General features: G+C 40.1%; 1 protein-coding gene across 4 annotated transcripts in view; it reads right to left on the bottom strand.

The window, feature by feature from the left end:
- MMS22L (MMS22 like, DNA repair protein) overlaps nt 1-27,541 on the bottom strand; it is a 110,852-nt gene that overhangs the window by 45,494 nt on the left and 37,817 nt on the right. For all 4 annotated transcript variants that reach the window (XM_059700892.1, XM_059700893.1, XM_059700894.1 and 1 more), the window contains exon 14: nt 22,729-23,232. In XM_059700892.1, coding sequence (XP_059556875.1) covers nt 22,729-23,232 — 504 coding nt within the window. The remainder of the gene's footprint in view (nt 1-22,728; nt 23,233-27,541) is intronic.

Below are 27,541 nucleotides of genomic sequence, written 5' to 3'. Positions count from 1 at the left end.
CTCTCTCCAATCCATTCTTCAGACATAAAAGGGTCCCATTTAACATAATCACATAATAACAGCAAAAGTGATAAATATCGAAATCTTAACTCTTTTAATATTTGCAAAATCCAGATCCTTGTAATAATAACACAATAGGAAACTGCAAAACTGTGTAATTATATTTTAATTGTGTTGTGAGGCATGCATTAATCACAAAGTTTAAGTACCAAGGATAGAATTATAATAATTCTGTAAAACAAATTTAAGCTAGCTAAGTAGGTCAGAACCACCAACATGCAACAGGAGACCTCTGGGAATTTATCAGTTAATGGCTATTTATGTGCAAATGAGTGCCCTCCAACCTTCAAAATCCCGTGTAGCTGAAGGGTATTTCTGTTAACCAGGAGCACCGCTTAACTGCAGAAGCATAAATTAAACCATTTTATTGGAATGATTTTTTTTAATTCCTCTACTTTTCTCTTACCACACTCCCCGCTACCTTTCTAGAAGCACAATCTGCAGAATACATTTAACAGAAGGTAAAAAAAGAAAAAATGTGGCCAGAGTATTCAAAATTGGTCTCTGCTAACCCCCACATGTGCATACACATGCCACCTGCAGTAAAGTGAAAGGAAAACATTTCTTACATTTCACATCTTCCAAAGGGGACTTACATTATTACCAAAACTAAAAGTTTCAATATAAGCACTACATTAACACATTTTTTACAATGAACTATAATAAAATAAAATTCTATTTTATATCCTTACATTCTTAATCTTCCAGAAGACTAATAAATTCAATGGAGTTTGCATAGATCATAATTCTTGTCATAAACCAAATTATATACCTATCAAAGTATACTCTGAGGAAGGGAAAAAAGTGTTTTCTCTTTGTTAAAACCAAACCAACCCAAAACTCTAAACACCTCATTTCTAACTTGCCTCAAAAGAAAATGAAGCATCTAGATGTATTCTGAAGGGGGTAAGAGGTAAACAGAATAAAATTTTCAATGTGGCATAAAAATGGTTGAACTCCCTGCCCCCCCCCCCCCCCTTAAACATCCATTCTCATGACCATGCCAAACTTACACAAGGGGTGTGACAAGGTTAGATACTATCTAACTTTTAGATTTTAGATGGAATAACAATCATCTAAAATTACTCTTTTTAAAGATTTAATACAGCAGTAATTGAAAAGTTTTTAAATTGTGCTAACATTTCCTTGGAGTTCTTTATTCCCATCAAGAAATAAAAAAATAACCTAACGCTAAATTAAAGACAAGTAAAGTCCAAGATAAAACATCCAGTATCTTTAAAATTACAGTATTTTATATAACACAGATGAAACCATGGCACTTCAAGCTAGGCTAGAGTCAAAAATGTAGTATTTGTGGGAACTCTATTTCCAAACAAATGTACCCATCTGTTAAAGGTCATGATCCCATTTCAAAAAGGAACTTTCAGAAGCTAAAAAGTAAGGGTTCACTTGAGCTCCCCCGAACCCCGTTTTGGTTAGGAGTAATACACTGGTCATGCCAGAGTCTTGGAGTCACAGGCAGATTATTCATCAGATCTTTAACAAGCACTGCCCCAAGGCTTAATTAACCCTACCCATAGATCCACAGGACCTTCTCTTATTGAAGAGAGAACAGGTACATAGTTGGCTTGCTGAAGGTACATCAAAATGAAGAGCGAGGCCTCAAATGTAGACTATCCCCTCCAAAATGACATAAACGAAGGAGAGAACTGTGCACGTATATGAAGTCATTGAAAGTTACCAACTTCTGGATTTATATGGCTGAAATAGAACATGATAATAGTTTTTTGACATCCTTAGGGTAATGAGGTCAACAGCACCAATGAGAGAAATCCTAGACTACAGGATTAATGAAAAATTTTAGCAGTCTGGAAACATTAGCCAAATCTAAAATTTCCCTAACTGCTCAAAATGTTGCTTAAATATTATTATCTGACTATAGAGCACCATCCTGAGCCAACAGATAATCACTTGTCTTTTTTTCCTTTATCAGTTAGTCCAGACTTCTAAACTCTTTCCCTACCATATTGTATTTTTAAATTACTTTTAGTTCTTTTTAATACAACCCTTTTCTACCACAATGTATCATTACAATTACTTTTAGGTTTTTTTAAAATATATTTCTGGATTAGACTTTATTTTTTTAATCACAGTGGCTTCCTACCTGGTTTCCTAGCCTCAAGTTCCCTTTCAATCCATCATGCATATTTCTGCCAGAACTATCTATGTACTTATCATTCATTCATTCATTCATTCATTCATTCAACAAAGACTTTATTAAGCAACCCTGTATCCAGGCACTTTAACTGGATACCTAATGCTGAAAATAAATATATAAATATATAAAGAGTTTTCTCATATTCCCTGACCTCAAAAAATACCATTCTAGCAAAGGAGATGAACAATTATGTACAGGGTACCCCAGGGAGGAAGCCAGTTGCTCTGCCTGGGGAGCCTGGAAACTCTTCACAGGAGAAATGCATATTTCACATACACCTGAAAGGAAGTATGTTTCCCAGACAGAGAAGGAATCAAGGAACATTTCAGGCAAGGGGATTAAAAGTACTTGGTAACATCTTTTTCTCAAGGAGCTTATGATTCAGTGGGGGGAGAAGAAAACATGATGTATTTAAAGTACTGTTCTCATGTCCCTCTACTTAAAACCTATACCAGTGATGGCAAACCTATGACCCGCGTGTCAGAGGTGACACGCGAACTCATTTTTTTGGTTGATTTTTCTTTGTTAAGTGGCATTTAAATATATAAAATAAATATCAAAACTATGTCTTTGTTTTACTATGGTTACAAATATCAAAAAATTTCTATATGTGACACGGCACTAGAGTTATGTTAGGGTTTTTCAAAATGCTGACACACCGAGCTCAAAAGGTTCGCCATCACTGACCTATACAGTAGGTCCTCAGGTTACGTCAGAGATCCGTTCCTACAGCGCGACGTAATGCGATTTCGCCAAAAGTCAGAACCCACCTACTACGTCACTCACATGGAGCACATACACAGCAGTAATGAAGTGAAACAGTAAAAAAAATTTAAAAGAAAGATAACAATTCCTGACCTTTACTTGTGGTAAATAAACAATAAAAAAAATAAAGCACATATATGTACATACGTTAAAATGACGGAACTTTTTTTTTTTATAAATAAATGGGAGATGGTGACGTAACCACAAAACAACGTAGTCGATTCCGAGGTAACCCGAGGACTGTCTGTAGTCCTTGATTTCCTCCTTGTCCACATCTATATTCTTGCCCTAATTTCAAAGCCCTTCATAATCTGGTGTTGTCCTGCTACTGAAGTCCATGTCCTCTTCTTTCATCAGACTAATTCTTCATCAGCCCCAAAAAACATTTAACCCCTTCCAACTTCCAATTTTTTTTATCACTCTTTTCCTAGCATTTTCTTCCCAACCTTCAACAACTTATATAACTACCATTCTTATATCCCACCTTCAAGAGCCCTCTCCTATCCTTTTTCCTGGCAGTCTCCTTCCTTATTACAACTGTAAATTCTATTTCTCCTACAACACCCAGTTCAAATGCCATTTATTTCATACAGCTTCCCTAATTTTCTCCTCCCGTCTCTTCTCTTCCCTTTCTCCTACTGATAAATGACATACCTTATAGTATTCATTATTCATTAATTTTCACTTTGAACTGTACTACATTGACATTTGTCTTGTTTACTAAAAAATTACTTCCCTAAGAAGAGCCTATATCTTTTTGCACACAAAGAAGTGTCTTGCACTAGTAAGGCTCAATAAATGTTATTGCATAATCCCATTTACTAAATTACTACAATTCCCTTTAATGTTTTTTATATTGTGTGTGGTATCATGTATCTTCAGCTAGAGAATATCTGGTGCCTTTCTCATGTCCTACCTAGCACCAGGTAAGAAAAGTCCACATACAGCATCCAAAAAAATATCGGCCTAAGTATTCACTTACGATTTCCCCACTCAACCTTCTTACTTAAAATTTGGAATTCTTCAAATCTTTCTTCTCAGCTAAAGCATAGGAAAATAAGAACTCAAACTGCCTCACATATAAGAAGCCCTCATCAGATATGTTGCTGAGAAATAAACTAAAACTTGATTATTATGCCTCTATCTAAAAAAAAAAAAATCATGTACAAGGTAGCCACTCAATATTTAACAACTAAGTTGTTTTTCAATGTATAACTAGAAATCACCAATTATTGGCCAAAGTCAAAATATTTGATAGTATTTGTAGCACTGTAAGCTGGCACTTAATAAAAGTTTTTTTAAAAACTTTTTATTTTGTTCCTGCTACATAAAACAAGTAAACAATTGGGGGGAGGGGACATTAAAGTTTCAGAGAATGACAAGAGGAAAAAAGTAGATGTAAAACAAAAGAAAGATTTCTAATAGCTCTATTCTCACACACTTGCCACCAATCACTATGTGATGTATTGGCTGACTTATAGCCATATAACCACAAACTTTATTTTATATAGGGAAATCTCAGTTAAATTCTGTAAATGACAAAGAAGAGTTTTAAGAAGAGTCATTTCAATGTTTGTCTATTGATCACAGTGTATCTTATTTGTTTATATGTCTGACTCACTACACCGTGGGGCACTGGAGAGCAGCGATCTGATTTCATGTGTCTCTATTTTCTTTAACACCAGCACAAAGTCTGCCAGAACAGGTATTTACTGGGCTCTCAATAAGGCTGTACTGACTTAAAAATACAGTTTTCTGTTTCAGACACAGGAACAAAATCAATACAACCAGAATTCTCTAAGCCAAAAGAAAAAACTGGGGAAGGAGGGACATGACCAAGAAAGTAGAGCAATGTATACTTTTACTTCAAGGATAAGCAGTATTCTTTTCGTGGGTTACCACTGAACTTTTTCAGAATGGTGCTCTAAAAATTTATACTTTGGAGAGAAATTCTGGATCTTAAATTTACTTATACATTTACTTCTCTGGAACGATGGACAAACAGTAAGGAAAATAACCATCATTAGATACTCTGCTAGACATTTGACATATAATTATCTCTTGTATTCTTCAACCCAGTTCTGAAATATGTATTATTATACACATTTTACAGATTAGAAAAATTGAGGTTCAAATAAATTACATGACTTCCTAAATAATAAGGTGGAAGGAAGTGGCAGTCAGGATTAAAATTCACATTTGCAACCTTTTGAAAAATATAGTAATATTTTTTACGATTAGCACAAGAAATTAATTATTCCATATATAATTCACATATATTAAATTACAGAAGTAGAAATCTGTTCTGCTGGTTTTGACATTGGATATATTAATAACTTACAAAATTGGTACTATCTCATTTTTCCTACTTAAAATAAGAGAGGTGGTAAAAGAAGTACTGTGGATAAAAGAAGCAGCAACAACAGTTTAGAAGAACATTCTCCACAGGGTTAACAGTGGTTCCTTCTGTGGGAGGAAGATTCAGAAGAGGAAAGACATTTAGTTTCTGCAACATATATTTCTGTATTATCCTATATAATAAAAGGGTAATATGCAAATCAACTGAACGGCGGAATGACTGGTCATTATGATGCGCACTGACCACCATGGGGCAGATGCTCAATGCAGGAGCTTACCCAAGGCCGGAGGCCCCAATTGTCCAATCGTGGCCTGCTGGCCAACCTCTCAGTCCCTCTCCTGGCAGGCAGGCTCTGATTGCCTGATGGGGAATGGGGCACTGGGGGTGGGTGGCTGTGGACACCGGCAGTGCCAGGCCAAGGCCCCCACCCTGCTGGTTGCTCCACACAGAGGGCGACCAGCTTTGGGAGACAGGGCCAGCAAGTGGGTGGGAACGGCCAACCTCTTGGTATATCCCCCTCACCCCACCCCGGCCAGTAGGCTCCTATTGCCCAATGGTGAACAGGAAACTAGGGGTGGGTGGCGGTGGGGGACTGGGCTGGTTGCTGGCAGATGGGGAAGATGGCCCTGTTTGCAGGCCAAGTCTAGGGACCATACCCGTGCACAAATTTCATGCGCTGGACCTCTAGTTTATATATATATGTAGCTATCTATATATCCTATCTAATAAAAGAGAAACATGGTAATTGGTGTATGACCGCTACCCTTCCCATTGGCTAATCAGCCATATATGCAAATTAACTGCCAGCCAAGATGGTGGCCGGAAGCCAGGCAGCTTGAAACTAACATGAGGCTTGCTTGCTTCAGTGATGGAGGACTCCAACGTTCCCCGCCTGCCTTGCCGGCCTCTGAGCCTGCAGTTTAAGAAACATTGTAACAAATATAGAAGCTAAAAAAAACCCCAGAAATCAGCTTTCAGCGAGACCGGGATCTCAGAGCTGGAGTTGATACAGAGTTTCGATTATAGAACCGAAACAAACCAGATACCTGCTTTCAGGAGCGGAGCCCTAAGAGCTGGAGCCTCAGAGCTAAAGCTGGCCCAGAATAAAAAAAAAAGAAAGAAGAAAAGGAGCGGTTGGGAGATTCCGTCACCAGCCAGCCTGAAAACAGCCCTCAGCCCCTCACCCAGACTGGCCAGGCACCCCAGTGGGGACCCCCACCCTGAAGGGGGTGTGACCAGCTGCAAACAGCCATCATCCCCTCACCCAGGCTGGCCAGTCACCCCAGTGGGGACCCCCACCCTGATACAGGACACCCTTCAGGGCAAACCAGCCGGCCCCCACCCGTGCACCAGGCCTCTATCCTATACAGTAAAAGGGTAATATGCCTCCCGGCACCGGGATTAGCGTGATAGGGGGCAGCGCCCAAACCCCCTGATCGCCCTGGGGCTCTGTGTGTGACAAGGGGTGGGGCCACAACCTCCCTATCGGCCCTGCTCTGTTTGTGACAGGGGAAGGCGCCCCAACCTCCTGATCAGCCCTGCTCTGTGCCTGATACGGGGGAGCTCCCCAACCCCCTGATCTCCCTGTGGCTCTGTGTGTGACAGGGTGCGGCGCCCCAACCCCCTCTCCCCCCCACGGGCCCTGCTCTGTGTGTGACGGGGTAGAGCCATAACCTCCCATCGGCCCTGCCTTGAGTGTGACAGTGGCGGCGCCCCAACCCCCGAATCGGCCCTACCCTGAGCATAACTGAGGGTGGCATCGCAACCTCCCGATCCGCCCTGCTCTGTGCATGACAGGGGGCGGCGCCCCAACTCCCCAAGCAGCCCTGCTCTGAGCCCGACCAGGGGCTGCACCTAGGGATTGGGCCTGCCCTCTGCCACCCGGGAGCAGGCCTAAGCCAGCAGGTCGTTATCTCCCGAGGGGTCCCAGACTGCCAGAGGGCACAGGCCGGGCTGAGGGACCCCCCTTCCCCCCCCCGAATGCACAAATTTTTGTGCACCGGGCCTCTAGTATATATATAAACTAGAGGCCTGGTGAAGATAAATTTGTGCACTTGGGGGGGGAGGGGAGAGGAGGGGTCCCTCAGCCCGACCTGTGCCCTCTCACAGTCTGGGACCCCTCAGGGGATTACCACCTGCTGGCTTAGGCCCGCTCCCTGGGGCAGTAGGCCTAAGCTGGCAATCAGACATCCCTCTGGCAGCCCAAGAGCCCTCAGAGGATGACCACTTGCCAGCGGGGAGCAGGCCTAAGCTGCAGTCGGACATCCTTAGCACTGCTGAGGAGGCAGGAGAGGCTCCCACCACCACCACTGTGCTGTCAGCTGTCAGCCTGGCTTGTGTCTGAGCAGAGCTCCCCTTTGTGAGAGCACACTGACCACCAAGGGGCAGCTCCTGCATTGAGCGTCTGACCCTGGTGGTCAGTGTGTTTCATAGTGACCAGTCATTCCCAGAGGTTCTGCTTTTAGGGTCAATTTGCATATTACCCTTTTATTATATAGGATAGAGCAGGAGTCCTCAAACTTTTTAAACAGGGGCCAGTTCACTGTCCCCCTGACCGTTGGAGGGCCGGACTATAGTTTAAAAAAAAACTATGAACATATTCCTATGCACACTGCACATATCTTATTTTGAAGTAAAAAAACAAAACGGGAACAAATACCATATTTGTATTTGCATGTGGCCCGGAGGCCATATTTTGAGGACCCCTGGGATAGAGTCCTGGTGCATGGGTGGCGGCCGGCTGGTTTGTTCTGAAGGGTGTCCCGGATCAGGGTGGGGGTCCCACTGGGGTGCCTGGCCCTCCTGGGTGAGGGGCTGGTGGCCGTTTGCAGTCTGGCCACGGCCTCCAGCCACCCAAGCTCCCAGTGGAGGCTGGCTGGAAGCAAGTGTCTGGGATTTATTTTTCTTCTATAATTGAAACTGTTGCCTTTAGCAGCAGCCACAGCAGCCAGTGCAGGCGGGAAGTTTGGCTTCCTCCATCACCCGGGCAATCAAGCCTCCTGCTTGCTCCAGCTCCATGGCTGCCGGCCGCCATCTTGGTTGGGTTAATTTGCATATAGTCGCTGATTGGCTGGTGGGTGTGGCTTGGGGTATAGTGAAGGTACAGTCAATTTGCATGTTTCTCTTTTATTAGATTAGATATATTCTACCGTTAATCCTCACCGGAGGATATTTTTCTATTGTTTTTTAGAGAGAGAGAAAGGGAGGGGGAGACATAGAGAAACACTGATGTGAGAGAAATACATCGACTTCTTACCTCCTGCACACACCCTGACCAGGACTGGGGATCGAGCTTGCCACTGAGGTATGTGCCCTTGACTGGAATCGATCTGGGACCCTTCAGTCCACAGGTTGACACTCTATCCACTGAGTCAAACCGGCTAGGGCTGCATTATTTATATTCTTAACAGAATACATGAATTTTGATTATATAAAAAGAAATGCATTAAAAACTCTCTGTAGAAGCTTCAAGTGCTTTAGAGTTATATTTAAAACTTTAGGTTATATTTGATATTAATAATAAGAAAAAAGAGTCTTAAAGGAAGCAGTAGGGAACCTATACTGACAAATGCAGGAAAATTCTTTTCTTAATTTTGGGAAAGTTTTACCTGTCATTTTACCCCAAATTCTAGAAGCTTTCTATCACTATGTTTTCAACATATAGAACTAGCTTTGTTCTAAATGACAATTTTTAAAATTTTTCTAGTCTAAAGTTTTCAACCAGGTAAAAATTTGCTTCTCTGTAGATATAATGTAACTAGGGGCCTGGTGCACGAAATTCGTGCACTGGGTGTGTGTGTGTGTGGGGGGGGAGTGTCCCTCAGCCCAGACTGTCCCCTCTCACATACTGGGAGCCCTCAGGCGTTGACCCCCATCACCCTCCAATTGCAGGATCGGCCCCTTGCCCAGGCCTGACGCCTCCGCCAGAGGTGTAGGCTTGGACAGGGGACCCCCATCTCCCCACGATCACTGGCTCTGGCCCCCACCCAGGCCTGAGGCCTCTGGCCCAGGAATCATGCCTGGGCAGGGGACCCCCATCTCCCTCTGATCGCTTGCTCCAGCCCCCGCCCAAGCCTGACGCCTCTGACCCAGGCTTCAGGCCTGGGCAAGGGGACCATCATATCCCCCCAATCCCCGGCTCAGCCCTCCGCCCAGGCCTGATGCCTCGGCCAGAGGAGTTGACCCTCATCACCCTCCGATCACCAATCACCGGATCGGCCCCTTGACCAGGCCTGAGGCCTCCAGCAGAGATGTCAGGCCTGGGCAGGGGACCCCCAGCTCCCCGTGGTTGCATCCGGCCCGGGCAGTGGGGACCCGCAGCGGCAGCAGCCCCGCGATTGTGGGCTTCGCTTTAGGCCCAGGCAAGGGACCCCTAGCTCCTGGGACTGCCAGCTTTGACCGTGCCCAGCTCCCATCGCTGGCTCCCCCCCTACTTCCTGCTATCACTGGCCAGGGCGGCAAAGGCGCCTGATTCTCCAATCATGACTGGGGGGCAGGGCAAAGGTGGCCCCAGGGCCGCCTTTGCCCTGCCCCCCAGCTCTTAGCTCCCCCCTGGGTTTCCGATCACTGTCAGTGGCAGGGGGCTTCTTCCTGCTTTCCCTTTCGCCTCCCTGCATTGTGCCTACATATGCAAATTAACCGCCATCTTGTTGGCAGTTAACTGCCAATCTTAGTTGGCAGTTAATTTGCATATAGCCCTGATTAGCCAATGAAAAGGGTATCGTCGTACGCCAATTACCATTTTTCTCTTTTATTAGATAGGATTATGTATATATGTGTGTTGTGTCTGTATAAACCTTGAATTAAAATATGGTTCTCAATTTTTAAAAAAATAATTATACCTAAGATCCTGTATTTTAAACCAAATCATTTAAAAAAGAGCTTCCACACATAATCAAACATGTCCAAAAAGATCTAAGCCTCATTTAGAATGCTGAAAATGGCACCCTGGAATTGTGCAGTGCCATTTATACAACAGGACCCATGAACCCTGCCAATAGACACATAAAGACAGTCATCACAGCTTTGTATCTAATAGTAAAAACTTCAAAACAGTGTCCACTTTCATCAATAAGGATTGGTGCAGTAAACTATGGTGTATCCCCAGAGTGGAATATTATGAAGCCATGAAAAATAATGTTCTAGGTGTCACTGATATGAAAAGCCATTGATGACATATTCAGTGAAAAAAGCAAGACACTAACAGTATTTAATCCCAATTTTTGGATTTAAAAAATATATAGAAATAAGAGATATCTAGGAGGCTACAACAAACTATCAATAGTAGTTCTCTCAGCAAGGTGAGATAAGTAACTTTAAAATAAACCTGTCTACATTTTAAAAATTTATATCACAAACATATAATAGCCTAATATTGATTTTTTTTTTAAAGAAATTACAACGGCAGGAATAAAATGAAACAAAAGAGGTCTCATATCATAGGGCTGTTCTGGATTTTTTTTTTTTTTTAAATAATTTGACTTGTGTAAGAAACCTTTTCCTTCCATCCCTTTCCCTAAAAAGGAGATTTATGCAGCATAAGCTACATCATCAGGGGCATTTTTCACTTTGTATTTTTATCAGGTATCTTTCAAACTGTGCTAACACTGTGGCTGGCAATCTTTTGTTAGATTTTGAAGATTAGTTGTTAGTAAAATGCCATTATTGATAAAAATAGATAATTGAGAGATCAACCAACCCAACTAAGGCCCCATGAAAGAACAGTGTTCCAGGAAGAGTAGACCGGCATTTCTTGCTCTGGGTAGTTTCACTTCATAAATGGATTAACTCTTGGTAAACTAGAAAATTCTGAAACAACCAATTTTCCAATAATGATTTTTTTTAAAGCCACCTGCTATTGAATATGTTCTAAAAGGGTATCTTTGCATCTTACTATGGGCAGCTTTTCATGATCAGAGTCCCAAATTCCTGGATGTCCATTGAGGAGGGTCTTTTATTCATTCTCTTATATTAGCTTCCAGGAAAACTGCCAGTAGGAGGCAGCAAGGACTGGCGGAGGCAACAGTGGCGGCTCTCCTCTGCACAGTAGTTAGCTGTTGGCTTCATTCTTCTGTCATTATATAAGCAAGATGACACTGTTCTCTAATCCAGCCAAAGCTGATAAGTACCATCAACCTGTCACTTCCTACATTTCAAATTCTAACATCACAGCATCAAAGAGTTTTTACATTTAGATTTCTTTTGCTGGCAGCAGCCGGTAGCCTCTCATTCTCCCACGGTGTTCTAATGCCGCATTTGCACACCGGGGTTACTCCCAGACTGAATAGCAGGTCATCCCCTGCTCACTGAGCTCATCTGTGGCCCATGTGCTAGGCAATTTAGATCCAATCAGCCCTTATTTAGCTCAAGAGTAATGAGCAGCATAGTGACACAGACTTAAGCCTGACCCTCAGGACACTGCTCATCAAGCAGTAAAACTGTGACAAAATCATTCATCTTCCACCCGCTGGCAAGAAATAATACTCGCACTCACTGTATTACTTTTCAAGATAAAAAAAAAAAAAGTCCTGAATTTTCATGATGTGAGACATTAATTTGCAGAAAGCTGAATTCCCTTAAACCCCCCTGTTGCTATGAGCTCACCAGGGGGAAAGAGACCTTAGGAGACTGAAATGGAATAAAGAAAATTGCTCCAGCTTTCTTTTCATTTTAAATAAGCCTTAAATCTGACAAGAGATATCCTAAAGAGAGAAAAATATATATCTTGTAATGTAAAGAAGAAACTATTGAAATTAAGAGTTCCAAATGCTAGTTTCACTCTTTATATTTGTTCTCAATTTTGTTAAAATATAAATAAAATTTGAAACAGAGCAATTACTCACCCTACTCCACAAGGTACATGGAGAAAGGTAAGGAATTGTTCTTATAGGCCATACAGTGGCAAAAGTAAATTCTTATCATGAAACAAATATGTACTTTGATGCTAAGAAACACGTTAAAGAAAATAACTTTAGAGTAATTACCAGAAGATGGTGAGGATAGCTAGAAATATTTTACAACTATAATGAATATACTTTTCCTACAATTTATAGTGCCTTTGGAGGTTTTATTAATCCAAAAATAATTAATGGGATAATTAAGAGATAGGTTTCCTTCCCTCACTGACATATCACATCATTAAAAAACACATCTAGTAGCACTACACTTATTAGACATAAAAGCTTAAATTATTACTTGCTTCCTCTATTTCCCTTTTATAACCAAAAGCCACAATAGCAATTTATCTTAATTTCTTTAGCCTGGGTCCACTTACTGAAATCACAATTTCAGCTGTTTTTACAGCTGATCGTTAACTTTAGCAATCCAGTCACGAATGGGATTTACCAGTCTTCAATATTTATTATGACAACATGTCTTTGGTTGAAGAAGCAGAGCAGTGTGGTGCCATGAAAGAACAAAGTAGCAATACCTTCTTACAAACTCATTGCTGAGTTTCATCCAAAGCTTCAAAGATCTGGGGGGTCTAAATACCTATTGTGAACCATGGGGTTCAGATAAGAAACTACAGTGACATACATAAGATTGGGGCAAGTAGCTTTCACCTCACCCCAACATCTTTTATTACCATTTGCCAAAGAGAAATATTGCTACAGAAAATAATCATGGCACCTCTATTCCCTAAACAACTGAGCTGATCCACTTCAGAAGAATGAAATGTTTCCTTTAGAGTATATTTCTGGTTTTCCTCATCCTTTCATCCCAATGTTCTTCATTTCAATTTCTATTTCAGTGTTCTTTCTCTACTCCTCCCTTCCCTTTTTTTCCTCTCTAATTTTAAGAGGTGGATTTACTGTTTCATCTCAGAAAAAAAACAGATCTTCAGTAACTTCAAACTTGAAGAACAACTATCAGAGGTCATAAAGCTGCATTCACCTACTTCTTAAAAACAGAAGTGATCGTCAAAAGAAAACCTAATATAAAGCTCTAGTCGACTCTTTAATTTTGTAATTACTGGGAGCTGGGGTTTTACATATTAGATCTGACCTAGATTGTAATTGGAGATAACAAGACTAGAAATACAGTAAATACAAAAAAATAGAGGACTAAGAAAGGTGGAGAAGACTAAGAAGTCCATGGATACTTTGGTACCTTTTCTTTGTACCCAGCACTCTAAATTTCACATGAATGTGCCTTGTTGTGAGTCTATTTTCTTACATTGCACTGGAGTCACTCAATAGGCCCTTTTAAAAAAAAAATCTTTCATTCTGGGAACTGAATATATTATTTTATTGATATTTCCTCTACTTCATTACTTCAGTTTTCTCTCCCAAAGACCTTGCTTCCAATACAATCCAAACACAGATGATCTCTACTTTGAGATTCAAAGTGTTCCTGTAGAACTAGCCTCAGTGGAGAGGTTTTCAAAACTCCCCCAAACAAGGTGAAAAGCTCAAAGGCCCCTTATACTCCATGTGTTGCTGCTATATTTCAATGGGAGAACAGTCTGGTGATAACTACTGAATTGGTGAAATAAAATAATAAAAATGGTCCAAATTTTTTCAGCTAGACATGAGTTTTATCTTTCAATAATACCAAAAATCTTTCAATTAATTGAGAAGAATGGACTCCTGGCATCTCTCTGGAGGTCCCTTATGCCCAGTGATCCTTAGGAGGCAATACACATGCCATGAAATTCAGATTATGCATTAAACCTATAGCCTGGCTGCACAGATACTGTTGTGTACTTTCATGTGAATATTGGCTAGAATTGTTGGATAGGCAGGTAAAATTTAGGAACAAGTATAAATCATTATCAAATAATGCTGAGTAACTGAAATAGTAAAATGCTTTTAAAATGGTGAAGACGTATGGTTGGAATGAACACTCATCTAAGTAAGTACCTTTCTCTATTTTCTCAATATATCTTTCATATAATACATGAGTGCATACCAGATATGCTGCATTTAACTGGTTCAGTGATGTACCCCAAGTGCCTATAATGCCTGCTACCTTAGTAGGCACTCATAAATATTAGTTGGATTTGTTAAATAATAATTTGTTTAATAAATATGCATCTTCTCCATGGACTCAGACAATAGTGCTGAGAAGGCCTTAAGAGGGGGAGGGGGTGAAACAGAGAGGGTCATTGGGGGGGGGGGGGAGGACATGGGGCAGCTGCAATACTTTCAACAATAAGATAAATTTAAAAAATAAATTTATCTTCTGTAAAAAACAATCACAACATGACGTAGAAAGCAATAAAGGACATTAGAGAGAAAAGTGTTAAAAAATTCAAAGGGAAGAAAGAATATTCAGGACTAGGGACACACGGACAAGCATACATATTTCAAGGTAAGTTGGAATAAAGAATAATAATGTTCACATAAAATAAAAAAGCAGTAAATAAAGAACACAAGCATGCATTTGAGAAGTTATGACCCACATTCTGGATGGGTGCAGCCTTGAAGTCAGGGCTGTCTGAGAGATCTGCTGTCCACCATAGTAGCCACTATCGAGGTACAGCTACCAAGGAACTCCTATGTAACCAGCATGAAGGAGTGGAAGTTTTCATTTTATATTCATATATAGATGATAAAGAAACTGCACATGAGCAGGTACTTTGGGAAATCTGCGATATACTAAAAAAAACGATATGCAAATAACTCACAATTCAATTATTTTAAAAAATCCTATCCAGTTTCAAATTTGTATTATAGTAAACTATTCTTCAATAATTAAAAGTTGTAACCCATTCATACTAATAGTGCATCCAATAACAAAAGGAGGAAAAGGCATGCATGCAGTCAAGACTTTCCTTTCCATTTTTCCTGAAAAATCATGTAAATTATTTGGCATAGAGCAGACCCTCATAAGACTATTTCCTTTTGTACTACATCATTCCCTACTTAGATAACCCCCAGTTCTCTCACTGAAGATGTAAAAAAATTGTCTTGAATAAACAATACTATACAATAAAGGTTAAAATAACTAGAACTATTAAACATGGAAAATATTTGAGAGAAATAATAAACAGATTTTTATGTGTGCATACTCACACACACACCCATTCCAAATGTCAAAACAAATATATAGCAAACAGATGACCTTCTAGGCTCAAGGAAAAAGAAGAAAAGGGATTTAAAAATACATTTATTTTCAAAATGTATTTTGGAGGCAGGAAAAAGAGTTTTAATCTTTTAAGAAGTTGTACTTGAGTAGAGTATCAAAAAAAGATAATTCCTTTTGAACTATTTCTTAGCCTCAACATTTAACACTTTAGATACGTTTTCAGCTACATTTAGACTTCTTTGAAACTAGACTCTTGTTTAGTACAAAATAGGTTATCAGTTGATCAATATCCATTTGGCTTAAATTCATAAGTCCACAACCCTCTTTAAGTGGTAGAACAAACAGATACAAAGCCTGAAAATTTATTGTTTCTTTTTAAACTCCAAATGATATTTGCAGATGCCAAAAGGCATTTTGAAATCACTCACCCTTACTTCAGTAAAAATGAAAAAGGGGGATGGGGAGGAGGGAGAATCTCATGAGACCTTGTATGTCAAGTTTTTGCCCAAAGCTAATTTTCATAGCTATGTTATAAAACCTTGAAAATGGAGGTCTATAATGGAAATGCTGACAGACCCTTAACTATAGCAGCATGAATGGATATAATTAAAGAAAAGCTTTTGGCTACACCTAACTCCACAAACGAAAGACTGGCATTTTACATTAACCTCAAATAACAGCCAGTGAGACCTAGAAATGTGATTCCAGAAAGGTAATGTGAAATGTTAAAGACGACTGCTAAAACTATTTGACATTCGAAGTTCTACACACAGAGGCATTTAGTTAACATAACCAAGTCAGTATTTTCATAATGCTACTTAATCAGCAATAAAGAATGCTCTGGTGAGCCATCAACTCCAGTTAGCAGAAAGTGGCATATGAAGTTATTATTTCTTAACAGCCTAGAGGGAGCCGCTTCTCCCTTAATCAGTGATCTTGGTCCCTGCCTACCTGTAATTTCTCTGTCATACAGTTATAAAACTATTACCCTGTTCAACATACAGACTCACACATCTTGCACACATATTTATGCAAGGACTGGTACCTATTCCCACCTGAATTTGAAAACAGAAGAGATTGCTAAGGTAAAGTATTTCATTCTTCCCCTTGTCAGGGATGCAGCCTGGAATAAATATCATCAATCTATGTAACCCATCTTCCCTGTCTAAATCAAAATTCAAAGAATTTAGCTGTGTTCTTAACTTTAAAAAGAAGGGGGGAAAGCCTATGCTTTACAAATATCCAAAATGTTTTCATACTTTCTAATAATATTACAAGTAATAATTTTATAGCATACCCAAAAGATTCCTATGGAAAGATCTTCAATGAGCCTCCTGATTTGGGGAAGAAATTAGGAACACATATCTATGATCACATACCTGAAGGGCTTTTTCTCCTGTTTCCCCTCTCTGTCTCCCATGCTTCCTTCTTTCCTTTAAGGTAAATAATCCTGAATGATCTCTGGGGCCTTTCCCCAAAAGGTTTCAAACTGAAAGGAAGTCTGCCTTGACAATATCTACCTTGGAAGTGCTGAAGATTGATGGAATAAAATTAAACTGTGTAAGTCACAGCCCCTCTTATTATATATTATAATTAGTCTCACTGAAGAACTGTGTGCAAATTACTACACAAGCTTCAGAAATTTAAAAGATGACAGTGCCTAAGCTGTGACAGCATTAATAAAGACTTGCACACTACTTTACCACTCTTATTCACACATTGACCTCATACTTCCTTCTGTTAAAACTGATCTATAATTTTGGCAATGAACGTTATACATGCTTTGATATACATTTACAGCAATTGTTTTCAATCACAGTTGAACAGCATAAAAAAAAACAAAAATAAACATTTGTGCAAGGAATTAGGCAATATCAACATAAATATCTGTTTTTTTTTTCATGTTAGTCTTAAAGATCAACATCATACTCCTTGCCCCTGGCTCAAGGTGACAGCAAACTATAAACTCAAGTCAGTTCTAGTTAAAAGATACTCCTAACATAAATGTAAACTTACGTTCACCTTATATAACTGACACTCTTCATTATGTCTTCTTGATTCCTACCTCTGTACTTCTGAATAGTGATCCCCAGGATAAACAGAGTTGTTTCATAGCTTCCAAGATACTTGTAAGCAATATTTTCCAACACTCCTTTTAATGCTAAAGGATTTCTATGAAATTGAATTTAAAGAGCAAATATTTGTTTTTATTACAAGAAATGAAAGCTAGGATGGTTGAAAGTGCTAATAAACCAACGATAAATTATTATTATAAATAATATGTGATTTACTTGTCTCCACACCCCTCTGTGATTTTTTCCAACTAATGACTCATTAAAAAAATATGCAACTTGCCCTAACCGGTTTGTCTCAGTGAATAGAGCGTTGGCCTGCAGACTCAAGGGTCCCAGGTTCGATTCCGTTCAAGGGCATGTATCTTGGTTGCGGACACATCCCCAGTGGGGAGTGTGCAGGAAGCAGCTGACTGGTATTTCTCTCTCATCGATGTTTCTAACTCTCTATCCCTCTCCTTTCCTCTCTGTAAAAAATCAATAAAATATATTAAAAAAATATATATGCAACTTGCAAAATTATGAAAACATAGTAATGAAAGTTCCCCAATAAGCATCCACCCTTTTTTAGTAGCAAAAATAAAAGGCAAAAACACTCAGAAGTATACATGTTAGAACAAAAATAGGTTTACAGTAGATCATATCAAAAATCCTATCTATTTATATAAAAACCCTGGGTGTAACATCACAACTGAGGCTCGACTAACCAGAAGGAAGTCAGTCCTGCAGGGGTCATCTTGGCAACAGCTGTGACCTCCCCAGCTGTTTCCCCCCCAGGGCAGCGAGGTTTCAGGCAGGAACGCACTGAGTCCTCGGGGTGGGTGGCAGGAGACCAGGCTGGCTGTCAGGCTGTTGGGATCACTAGCTCATCCATCCCCTGCTACTCGGGGGCTCAGGCCTGCGGGAAAGTGGGCGCTGGCAACTTCACCTCCATGTGCGTATGCTGGGCAGGTGGCTGATGAAATGCGCTGCCCGCTGGGGCAGCTCACGTCAGGGCCGGTAAGTCGCGGAAGCACCCCACAGCCTCCATCAGCGCCTCAAGCTCCAGCAGCAGCGGCAGCAGTGGCACGCACTTGAAAGGTCCGAGCAGGCAGCGTGTTCCATCAGCGGCCGACCCAGCACACACACATGGAGGTGAAGTCTCTGGCACCCACTTTCCCAAGGCCTGAGCCCCAGAGCAGCCAGGGATGAGCTTGTGATCCCAATGGCCTGACAGCCTGGCGGTGGAAGTGGCGTTTGGCCTGGGGGCTGGCGAACAGGCAGAAGATGGCCCTGATCGCAAGGGGCTAGGGCTGGGGACCCTCCCCACGATTTAATCCTGCGCTGGGCCTCTCTAGTTCTACATAAAAGGCTAATATGCAGATTGAATGGCGGAACGACTGGTTGCTATGATGTGCACTGACCACCAGGGGGCAGACACTCAACGCAGGAGCTGCCCCGTGGTGGTCAGTGCGCTCTCAAAGGGAAAGCGCCGCTCAGCCAGAAGCCTTGAGCCGGGCTCATGGCTAGAAAGCACAGCAGCGGTGGTGGGAGCCTCTCCCACGGCCACAGTAGTCGGAAATCCCCTGAGGGCTCCGGGACTGCAAGAAGGCGCAGACTGGGCTGAGGGACCTGTCCCCCAATGCACAAATTTCGTGCACTGGGCCTCTAGTAACACAATAATAAAAAATAATAATACAAAAATAAAGTGTGTTTGTGTACTCACAATTATAAACCTACGTTATATGAGTGGTGGTAATACTTTCAGGTTTGCAACACTTTACAAATTTCATTCATATAATTATCCCTTAATGTTTAAACAAATGTAGTAGTATGTTTAATTTCTGTGTGGTTATTAGTGAACTATTATAAAGATGGTATAAGAAGGTGGCTGTGGAAGAGTTAGGTCGGATTGCCGATTCTGAAACTTAATGGCCTTATTTTAGGGAAGTCATAAAAAGTCTCCAAGTTTTCATTCCATCTATAAGAAGGGATGATATGGTTAATAAAGAAATAAATGAGATAGTATTTGTAAACTGAACATCTTTAAAGAATGCAAGAATTATTCTTATGTTTCTAGTTACCACTTTTGAAAAATGACCAACCAAGTTCCAGTTAGGAGGTTAAAGACAAAAAGAAATTAGTAAATTAATATGAAATTTTAAAAAATAATTTCCCATTTTATTACTTTCTTTGTATTTCCATTTTGAAATTCTACTATTACCAAGTTTCCATTAACAGTTTTAGCAGACTTTTGTATTTACTATCTTAGAACACATGCTTTCTAAATATACTCCAATCACTAATCTAATAAAAATGAGAAAGAATACTTTCTTTTACACCAGTGGTTCTCAACCTTCCTAATGCCACGACCCTTTAATACAGTTCCTCATGTTGTGGTGACCCCCAACCATAAAATTATTTTTGTTGCTACTTCATAACTGTAATTTTGCTACTGTTATGAATCGTAATGTAAATATCTGATATGCCGGATGTATTTTCATTGTTACAAATTGAACATAATTAAAGCATAGTGATTAATCACAAAAACAATATGTAATTATATATGTGTTTTCCGATGGTCTTAGGTGACCCCTGTGAAAGGGTCATTCGACCCCCAAAGGGGTCGCAACCCACAGGTTGAGAACCGCTGTTCTACATACACTATGAAGAAGAGTGAAAACTGGTGCAAAAAAATTTTGTAGGGAATCTGGTAATATCCATCCACATTTAAAATTCACATATGCCAATTTATGCTTAGGAATTAATCTACAGATATACTTCCCAAGTACACAGAAAATGCCTGTATAAAGATGTATAAACAAAACTGTTTCTAGTAACATAAAATGTTAAACAATATAAATATCCATTATTTGGGGGTTGGTTAAGTAAAGTTTAGTACATACATATAATAAGATACTAAAGCAGCGATTAAAAAGAATTAGGATCATACTAACATGGAAAGTTAATGAGGAAATACTAAGTGAAGAGGTTGAAGAACAAAGATTATCCATTTTGTGTTTTAAGCCTATAAATGAGAAAAAATCTGGAAGGTTCTGTAAGAAACCATTTTTACTTTTGTGGAGTAGAAGTAGATCAATGTTTTCAACCTCAGTACCACTGTGGCTGGTTGTGTATTCTGTCCTATGCATTGTGGGATGTTTAGCAGTATCCCTGACCTCTACCCATTAGGTACTAGGCGATACTAGTAGCAAACCCCCAGCCTCCAGGTGACAATCAAAACCTTCAGATGTTGCCAAACATCTCCTTTGAGACAAATTCACCTCTAGCTGAAAATATAGGAGTAAAGGTGGGAAAAGGAACTTTTAGTTGTCACCTTATACCTCATATTTTTTTCTTTTACCAATAACAATATATTTACAATTTAAAGAAAATTTTAACAAAAAGATTTCTCCAGATTTCTAAGAAAATTAAACTAACAGTATTTGTGAGATATGAATCTTTGTGTGTGTGTTTTTTTAAAAAAACCAATGTAAGAAGTAATGCAACCCTTTTCATATACTACTGTTATTAAAAAGATAGCTCTAAATCATTCCTTTCCTCTCCTCCAAAATATGGAACTGTTCTAATTTATCTTTAGATACCAGAATATTTTTCCTTTCTCTTACTAAATCCTTGAGAAAAGGCCATTATGAGGACAATAAAGTTTGTCTTTAAAAATAAAAAATAAAAAAGAATGCAATCATTGATTAAAAGGGACTTATCCATTTTCAATAGAAAAAGCAGAAAAATATACAGATTCTGACACTTGGTTTCCATGACTACCTCTTCCAAAGATGCCCATACTTCATTTTCTATTACTTTGCCCCTATAGTTTTTGGGGGCTATAGTTCCTCATCACCAGGATGGTTTAGGCCAGTAAATCCTCTTCCTACCTGTTTTAGATATTCAGACAAATATAAATAAACCAATAATGGTGCCAGAAAGAGTGGTACAAATTTTCTAATTGTGTCCAGGAAACACAGGGAAATACTACTTACCATTTATTTAAAAACTGTACAAACAAAATTAATTTGACATTTGGGAAAGTATGTTTAATAAACTCTACTAGACTAAAAACAAACAGTTCATAGAGAAGATCCAGAAATAGTAAAAGCTTCTTCTAATAAAGTTGGTTATTCATTTACTTTCCATCCATCTGCCCCCAAATTTGAGAGCTTTAAGACTGTCACTTTAATATATCTGACCTTAGGGGATAAGGGGATGACTGTCTGATCAAGAACTCTGGATAAACCTTTAGAACATACTGATGAGTGCAGAGAAACAGTAAAGCTGCATAAAACAAAACCTAATAAGGAATGAAAACCTATGGATTAATCAGTATGAACACACAGACCAACATTAAGTAAATTAACAATAAGTAAAACTGGCAATAAATAAATTTCCATAATTTGGAAATCTTGTCAAGTTAGTACCTTTGAAAAACAAATGGTACTTTTGTAATGTGGTCTCAGGAAGAGGAAAGCTGTCTGTTCATTAACTTCAGACATAATTTAAAAAATAAAGTATTTCTATACATAACTTTTACCTAACTTTTCCGAGACAGTGACTAACTACAATGAGTGGTAGCATCTAACTTAAGAATATTTACTTCGAAGATAAAAGTGTTATGTGAAAAAGGCCTAAAAGAAAATATATTTCATTACCACTGTTCTCTTAATTATTATTAGGATCTGAGTGCATTTGCACATTTGTATAATCTAAGTGGATCTTAAAACTTAAGTTTTGTATAGGTGATTGGCATTAAAATAGAACAATCCCATCTTAATCTCAGAATAAATTGTTTTAGTTGGAAGTATTTGAGGCAATTGATGCTATAACTCTGTAGCAAAATATTTAAAGAAACTTACTTTTTTTAATGGTACTGTGTAGCCAAAATCGTATGGGCAATAAATTATATACGTTTCAGTAAAAGCCACTTTAGATTTGAGCTCAGGTCTTGCTTAGAATATCTGAAACATACCTCTAGGTAATAATACTCTTTTACAAAAGAAAGGAAGGAAAGGAGGGGTGAAAAGGCATAGCTCTGGGACTGTACCAGAGCTGCTCCGAGTTTAATGTGTTTGCACATAAGCTTTCTCTTAAAGAACTACTGTTGAAAGAAGTTTGAAAACTACTGATTTATGCCAATGTACTAATAAAACCAGCTCCTCTCTCTACATTTGGACTTCATGATTAGGTCAAAAGAAAAACTTTCATATAGAATCAACACAGGTGACAATATTAAACAAATTAATAAATAAGCACATTATTAGAAAACATACCTGATTCTTGCCAGAACAGCTTGTAGAAAGTGCAGTACCGTCCTAAGTTCAGGTTCTTGACAAGCTGGCAGAAGCATACTAAATCCATCATTAAGCAGTTTTTCATGGGAGGGATGCAAACACTGGCTTGTCTCAAACACTTCCTGAACACCATCAATATAGATGGAAAGAAGTGTCCAGAGAGTCTGTCTTTGTCCCATTTCATCATTCTTAGATACCAAGAACTCCCTTGCTTTTGCCTGGAAAGCATCTGAAAATTTTTTAGCTAAAACACCAATGTCCACATTTTTCTGGGTATACATTAAGAGGAAGGCGGCCTGACCCTTCCAAATGAGAGGTGAGGTTTTCAAGGTAGGCTTGAGGAAATTCAAGAGGTCTAAAACACGAATTGCAACATCTTCTACCTCTGCAACAGCTGCTAACAGTAGAAAAAGGTTGAAAAAGTTCTGCAGACCAACTACAGTTAGTTCTTCCATTCTTTTTTGATGGAATTTAGAATATATTCTGTAAAACATAAAAATTGGTTTTATTAAACCTTTTTATTCACAAAAATCCATCTTTTAAAATAACATTTCACTCAATAGTCATGAGTCTCATTACCATAAATTTTTGGCTATTTCATTACAATGCTGCTAAGTCACTTTGTTTACCTAAAAAACTAATGAACAGAATACCCTGACCTGCATATTTTTAAATGATGTAGCAGATCATCTATAAGTGAACCAAAGAGTTCAGGGGTGTTTCCAAAGTAGAGTAGAAATATTCTTTACATATAGTACATGACTTCTCTTAGTCCCCCATCACCCTTCCTTTAAAATTTTCATTGACAACTAAGAAAAAATATATCTTTTAAGTACAATTTGATGTGCTTTACAAAAATCTTTAATAGGGCAATTTTATATAACTAGAGGCCCAGTGCACAAAATTTCTGCATGGGGAGGGGGTCCTCTCAGCCCAGACTGCACCCTCTCCAATTCGGGGCCCCTCGGGGGATGTCCGACTGGATCAGGCCTAAAGCATCAGTAGGATATCCCTCTCACAGTCCTGGACCGCTGGCTCCTAATCGCTCACCTGCCTGCCTACCTGGTCACCCCTAACAGCCCCCCCCCCCAACGGCCAGCCTGATTGCCCCTCACTGCACCCCCTGCTGGCCTGGTCACCCCCAACTGCCCCCCTGCAGGCCTGGTCACCCCTCACGGCCCCCACCCCACTGGCCTGGACACCCCATGCAGCCTACTGTTCAGTCGTTTGGTCGTCCCTCACTACCCCCTCTTCCAGCCTGCTTGCCCCATGAAGCCTGTTCAGTCGTTTGGTCATCCCTCACTAACCCCCCGTCGGCCTGGTCATAGGCAGCCATCTTGTGAGGGCATGAGGCTTGTCCCTCTCCTGGGCCACAGCCTGGCTGGTCCCCATTCCTCTCTCCCCAGAGTTTTGTTTTTTTTTGTTGTTGTTGTTTTTTTTACCACAGAAAAACAGTTTATTAGAAAACACAGAGAAGATTTTAAAATAGGGTCTTTGTTTCAATTAAGAAATAATGGTTAATACGTAATATCTAGTTGTACTTAAACACAATAAAAAATTAGCTCAAAATAATGCTTAAGAGATTATATTGAAATGGTTCAGATGTGGGTATTGGATTCATCTAGCCCAGCCGTGGGCAAACTACGGCCCGCGGGCCGGATCCGGCCCGTTTGAAATGAATAAAACTATTGAAAAAAAAGACCGTACCCTTTTATGTAATGATGTTTACTTTGAATTTATGTTAGTTCACACAAACACTCCATCCATGCTTTTGTTCCGGCCCTCCGGTCCAGTTTAAGAACCCATTGTGGCCCTCGAGTCAAAAAGTTTGCCCACCCCTGAGATTCTAGCCTTATCTCTAACAGGAAAGGTGAAGTGCCCAGAAACAATTAGAAAAATATGTTAATAAAAAATGAAAACCCCACCTAGCTGGTGTGGTTCAGTAGTTGAGTGTCAGCCTATACACTATGTGGTTCATGGGTCGACACTCAACCCCTGAGCCACATCAGCCAGGCTATGTTACATATTTTTGCTGGGGTCCAACCCAAGCAGGTCCAGGGGTCCCCAAAGGTGTGGACGGAGTCGGCGAAGAAGGAATGACACGGAGACAGCGTTCAGTTGATCAGCAGCCTAGCCAGGATCTCTATCCAGGATCTCCAGCCAGTTCTGTTCAGGATCTCCAGCGAAGTTCTGGTTAGGATCCAGCCAGGTTCTGTGTCCATGTTCTCTTGCTAGGTTCTCCAGCCAGGTTCTCCAGGTAGGTTCTGTAGCCATGTTCTCTTGCTAGGTTCTCCAGCCAGGTTCTCCAGGTAGGTTCTGTAGCCATGTTCTCTTGCTAGGTTCTCCAGCCAGGTTCTCCAGGTAGGTTCTGTAGCCATGTTCTCTTGCTAGGTTCTCCAGCCAGGTTCGGTTGCCAGGTTCTGTAGCCAGGTTTCTTCAGCCAGGTTCTTTCTAGGTTCTCCAACCAAGTTCTGTAGCCAGGTTCTCTCCAGGATCTTTTGCCATGTTCTCTCGCTAGGTTTTGTCTCTAGGTTCTGTGGCCAGTTTCTGTCCAGGATCTTTTGCCATGTTCTCTCGCTAGGTTCTGTGGACAGTTTCTGTCCAGGATCTTTTGCCATGTTCTCTCCAGCGAAGTTTTTCTGTCTCTAGGTTCTGTGTAGGTTCTGTGTCTAGGTTCTGTATCTCTCCCCAGTGTTGAGTGTCTAAGCCATTACAGTGTGACGACCATTTGCATATTAGCTCTTTATTATATAGGATACCTTAAGATAATACAAAGTGCTAGAACAATTATTTTTACCTACTGACAAAGAGAAATTGTTCCTGTTAAAATGTCTAAGACTAGCCATTTAAAAATCTCTTGTCAACACTACTTAATATAATTTTAACAGCTGCTAGGCTTTTCTTTCAACAATTAAGGGATTAGAAATGAAAATCATTTATGTTGAATCCTACTTACAAACTGTTAAGTTTTATAGCTCCTATAATTAGTAAAGATAGAAATGATTATGTTCAAGAGTGGTTAAATGTTTATCTTATATAACAAAAGTGTAGCATGCAAATTATACCCTCGACTGGGAGTTGTCCGAGAGTTCGACCAGGAGGCAGGGCCAGCCAGGGGAAGGGAGGGATTACCCAGCCGCAGCCAGCAGCCGCTAGGGACCCTACTAGTGCACGAATTTCATGCACTGGGCTTCTAGTTTGTAAATAATAGAACTGATAAAATTCCTGAAAGTAAAGATCTGTTTAATTAACTTTAAAACTTCCATCACACCAACTATAGTGCTTGGTATGCAATATCCTATTCCTATATAATAAAATGGTAATGTGCACATTGACCAAACAGCGGAATGACCGGAATGCCCACGGCTCCTCACCCTGGCTGGTCCTCTCACCCCAATCGAGGGCAGGGCCAGTCAGCAAACCATCCATGGCCCCTCGCCCCAGCCGGCCTGCCCCCAATGGACCCCCTTCGGGCAGGCCACCTGGACCCTACCAGTGCACGAATCATGCACTGGTGCACTGAGCCTCTAGTTTCATAAAAAAAGAAAGTTGTTATTGAATGGATTCCAATGATTCCTTTTAGCAATAATGTTCTGAGAATTATCTATCTATATAAAACCCTAGTATGCAAATTGACCGAACAGTGGAATGACCAGTTGTTATGATGTGCACTGACCACCTGGGGGCAGATGCTCAACGCAGGAGCTGCCCCCAGCCCGCAGGCCCCGACCAGCGGCGGCAGTGGGGGGCGGGGCTGGCGAGCAGGTGGCGCCAGGCCAACCAAGGCAGGTGCGAGTGGGGTCCCCCCAATCACCCTGCCAGTTGCCCCACAGATCGGCCCTCATCACCGGCTAGGCCTACTAGGGACCCTACCCGTGCACAAATTTTGTGCACCAGGCCTCTAGTGTATTCTATAAAATGAATTAAGGTTCAAAAACAAACTAACAAACACAAGAAAGGGAAAAATTACTGTTGGAGCCACATAATTACTAGTGGTTTAACAAAGAAGCTACCATTAAAAAAGTATAACCTAAATTAAAAATCCAAACTATATCACTATAACCTTGCAAGAATCATTCATTGTGAAAATCAAGTAGGAATTTCATTTAGTGATTTTTGAGAAGTCCATACCTTGAAGCATTCTGTTGTGAGAACTCCTACCCTATAAGGTGAGGAAGTGGTAGATGGAAGTGTGTGCACAAAGAGGGCCTGAAAAAGGGCTAAGAGGCAAAGGAAATAGAACACAGGAAGACAAAAATCATACCCATGTAACAAGCAAAACTCTAAAAAAAGAGTATATGAAATATGACCCGAAGTTTATTTTACCACAGCAGAAAGTAAAAATGGGCACACTCCCCGAAAGAAAACATTAGTTATTTGGTTCTACTATGCTCTGGTTAGTTTTCATTCAAGAATGCAGGGTTGTGGGACACAAAAGAACACAGAATTTTGAGACTGAATCTATTACTTGCAATGTACGATTTGGAGATGGTTTTTATTTCTGTATGCAATGTGTTTTTAATAAAATAAGCAATAATTTATATAATAACATTATAATTAATTCTGGTAAGAAAAAACAAAAACAACAGTTCTTTAATATCCTTGCATTTAGTATATGAAATTTCAATTTTTAGGACTGATGAGATAAGAAAGTAAAATCCTCCACAAGTTATAGATATTATTATCTTGTTCCTTACTATAAAACATTGGCAGGCTCAAACAGCTCTGTATTTTGCTGTCCTACATTAAGAAATACATTTTAAGTGTGTGAACTAGAGAGACCTCCAAGCAA

Source organism: Myotis daubentonii, chromosome 6 (genome assembly GCF_963259705.1).
Source record: "Myotis daubentonii chromosome 6, mMyoDau2.1, whole genome shotgun sequence".
NCBI lineage: Eukaryota > Metazoa > Chordata > Mammalia > Chiroptera > Vespertilionidae > Myotis > Myotis daubentonii.
This window is presented reverse-complemented; position numbering and strand designations above follow the sequence as displayed.